General features: G+C 49.7%; 1 protein-coding gene across 1 annotated transcript in view; it reads left to right on the top strand.

The window, feature by feature from the left end:
* The first annotated feature begins 381 nt into the window (after positions 1-381).
* Tm4sf5 (transmembrane 4 L six family member 5) overlaps positions 382-3,001 on the top strand; it is a 10,251-nt gene continuing 7,631 nt past the window's right edge. The window contains exon 1 of the mRNA XM_005349683.2: positions 382-552. Coding sequence (XP_005349740.1) covers positions 382-552 — 171 coding nt within the window. The remainder of the gene's footprint in view (positions 553-3,001) is intronic.

Here is a 3,001-nt window from a genome sequence, read left to right as displayed (position 1 = left end):
GTGGCTTTGCTCAACCATTTGTTTTTTTTTACAAATGAAACAACTGGGACCTCCAGAGGTGGAGGGCTCAGCTGAGCTTCACCTAGCTGAGGAAGTGTGGTGGAAAGGTGTGTACAGACCAAGGAAGAAGGACGCTGACCCCAGTCAACTTCCTTTGTGTGACAAGCTCCCACGTCCCCTAACACCACATCCTCCTCCTCAGCTCACCCAGCTGCAGCCCCTCCACCTCCTCCAGGCCTCTCTTCTCTTATCACTGTGGTTCTACCAGGCTCCGCCACTCCTCTCCCCCGACCTTTGTCCCAAGCTCCAGGCTATTTTGCTCTGGACCCTGGCACTTCCCGCTCTCTCTCACTCACATCTGCCTTTCCTGAAGCCACTGCCATGTGTACAGGACAATGTGCTCGCTGCCTGGGGCTCTCCCTCATCCCTCTCTCCCTGATCTGCATCATAGCCAATGCCCTCCTGCTGGTACCTAATGGAGAGACCACCTGGACCGACAACCTCAGCTTGCAAGTCTGGCTCATGGGTGGCTTCATTGGAGGAGGCCTGCTGGTGAGAATGCTGGAGCTTTGGCCAGGGACCTGGGTCGCCTGTCCTGGGACAGTGGATGGGACAGAGAGGAAAGGAGGGGAAAGGACCAGTTTGCTCTGGAGGGTGGGGATGGGGGACCTGTCCATCCGCTCACACACCCTAATCGTTCTGTAGAAGGTCTTGGAGGAGCTCTAGGGTCCTGAGCTGAGTGTCTGAGGTGAGCGAGATGAAGAAGTCCCTACTAGGTGGGAGGTGGGAGCAAGTTCTAGGCGTCGTTCTTCTTCCCCTCTGGGAGCACAGGCTGAGAAAACCTCATGATGAGGGTAGAAGCCAAAGGAACAGCTGGTTGTGTGGGTGGTTATCGGGGCAGTGTCATAACTAGTGAGAGTGGGTGCAATGGACAACCTCAGTCCACGCTGATGGCTCGCATCAGCCCCTCCACCTGCCAGCTCCCTGCTGCTCTCCCTTTCCTCCGTGGCCGCTCCTCCTGGGCCCACCTTCCAGGACCCCCAGTCTGTGCTAAAGATAACAATCCTGGGCCTAGGTCAGCATTTCAGAGTAGATGCCCTAGTTTCCTGCAGACTAAGATCTATTCACGGTGAAAAAAGAGCCAGGCATGGTGGTGCACGCCTTTAGTCCCAGCACTCCAGAGTGGCAGAAGCAAGTGGATCTCTGAGTTTGAAGCTAGTCTGCTCTACTGAGCAAGTTTCAGAACAGCCAGGGTTACACAGAAAAGTATTGTCTTGAAAAAATGAGAACCAAAAAAGGGGGGGGGGAGTGAGAGAGACAAATATTCTAGATTTTTCCCCTATCTTCCAACCCCCCCCATTTAAAGAATTTTCTTTTTCTTTTTTTTTTACTTTTTGTTTGTTTGTTTATTTATTTAGAAGCAACATCCTGATTGTACTTCAGGCTAGCCTAGAACTCACTACATAACCCAGGCCACTCTAGAACTTGAAATCTTCCTCTCTCAACCGCTCAAGTCCAGGTGTGTGCTACGATGCCTGACCGCTGGGTGAACTTTCGGATGGTTAATCCAGTGTATCACCTTCCTGGGTTAAAGACAAACATCTCCCTAGCACAGCTTCCCATCTTTAGCACAGCTGGCTGTTAAAATTCTCTTTGCACTTTGGTCCCCTCTGCTGGCCACATCTTTATTAGCCAAATGGAGCTATCTCTCTGATAGCAGCCCTCTCCCCTTGCCCTCTGGTATCACTCAGCTCTACCCCCTGCTTCTGGTGGTTGGATTCTATTCAAATGCTCTCTCAGCTCTCTTGCTCCTCTTAGGCCCACACTCTCACCCAGAGTCACATCAAGGATGTCTCCAGCCTAAAGCACCCGATTCACCTACCCAATCGAGCTTGCCTGCTTTCGTAGATCTGTTCAGGTTGAGCTCCCAACATCCTCTCATGAAGGACCTTATTATGCCCTTCTAATGGCTGTGTTGTGTTGATGGGGCAAAAGGTGCCAAGGAAGCAAGAATATAAAAGCCCTATGAGAGCAAGGTCTGCCTCCCTTTTGAGTGTCCGGTTTATACATGCTGGATAAATTAAGCAAATAAATGGCAAGATGATGTGGGGCATGGCAGCCATTCCTGTAAGGCCAGTACTCTAGCAACCGAGGCAGAAAAGTAGAGAGTTTGTGGCAGGCAGGTAAGCAAGCACGCACACACACACAAAATCAGGGACCATCGCAAAGAGCTCTTAGGGCAAGTGAGGCACTTGTTTTGTCTTCTTTTCTTGTTTCTATTTGATATTATAGATCGACCCTACCAAACCCTGCTCTGTCTCTGAACCAATCTTCCAACTTGGGGACGTATTTTGTAGAGTTTCCAAGGAAGCTTTTATGAGATGATGTCACAACTGACAGCCAGATAACATTTTAAAAAGAAAAAGAGAAAAGAAGGGCATTACATACATACATACATACATACATACATACATACATACATACAAACAGGGGCCCCACATTTAAGGCTCAACCAGGCAGCCAGCAGTGCTGAAGTTGGATGGGATGAGTTCTGAGGCAGGCAGAGGTCAGACCACATACACCTTTGAAAGGCGCAGTGAGTGATTTGAACCTGTTGTAAGTACCACTGAAAACTCTGAAGCTTTTCTCCTGTTCTGAGACAGAATCTTGGTGGAGTTATAAACATAGGCCACCGTACCTAAGTCTCCACCTTTTTGTTATTTTATTTTAAAACCTCTAGGATCCAGGTGATGGTGACATACACCTTTAATCCCAGCACTGGGGAGGAGGAGGCAGATGGGTCTCTGAATTAGTGGCCATCCTGGTCTACAGAGCAAGTTCCAGGACAGCCTTACCTTAAGACAAAAACAACAGTAACAACAAAAACCATGTTGAGGCCGGGCGATGGTGGTGCATGCCTTTAATCCCAGCACTCGGGAGGCAGAGACAAGCGATCTCTGTGAGTTCGAGACCAGCCTGGTCTACAGAGCTAGTTCCAGGA

Source organism: Microtus ochrogaster, chromosome 7, assembly GCF_000317375.1.
Source record: "Microtus ochrogaster isolate Prairie Vole_2 chromosome 7, MicOch1.0, whole genome shotgun sequence".
NCBI lineage: Eukaryota > Metazoa > Chordata > Mammalia > Rodentia > Cricetidae > Microtus > Microtus ochrogaster.
This window is presented reverse-complemented; position numbering and strand designations above follow the sequence as displayed.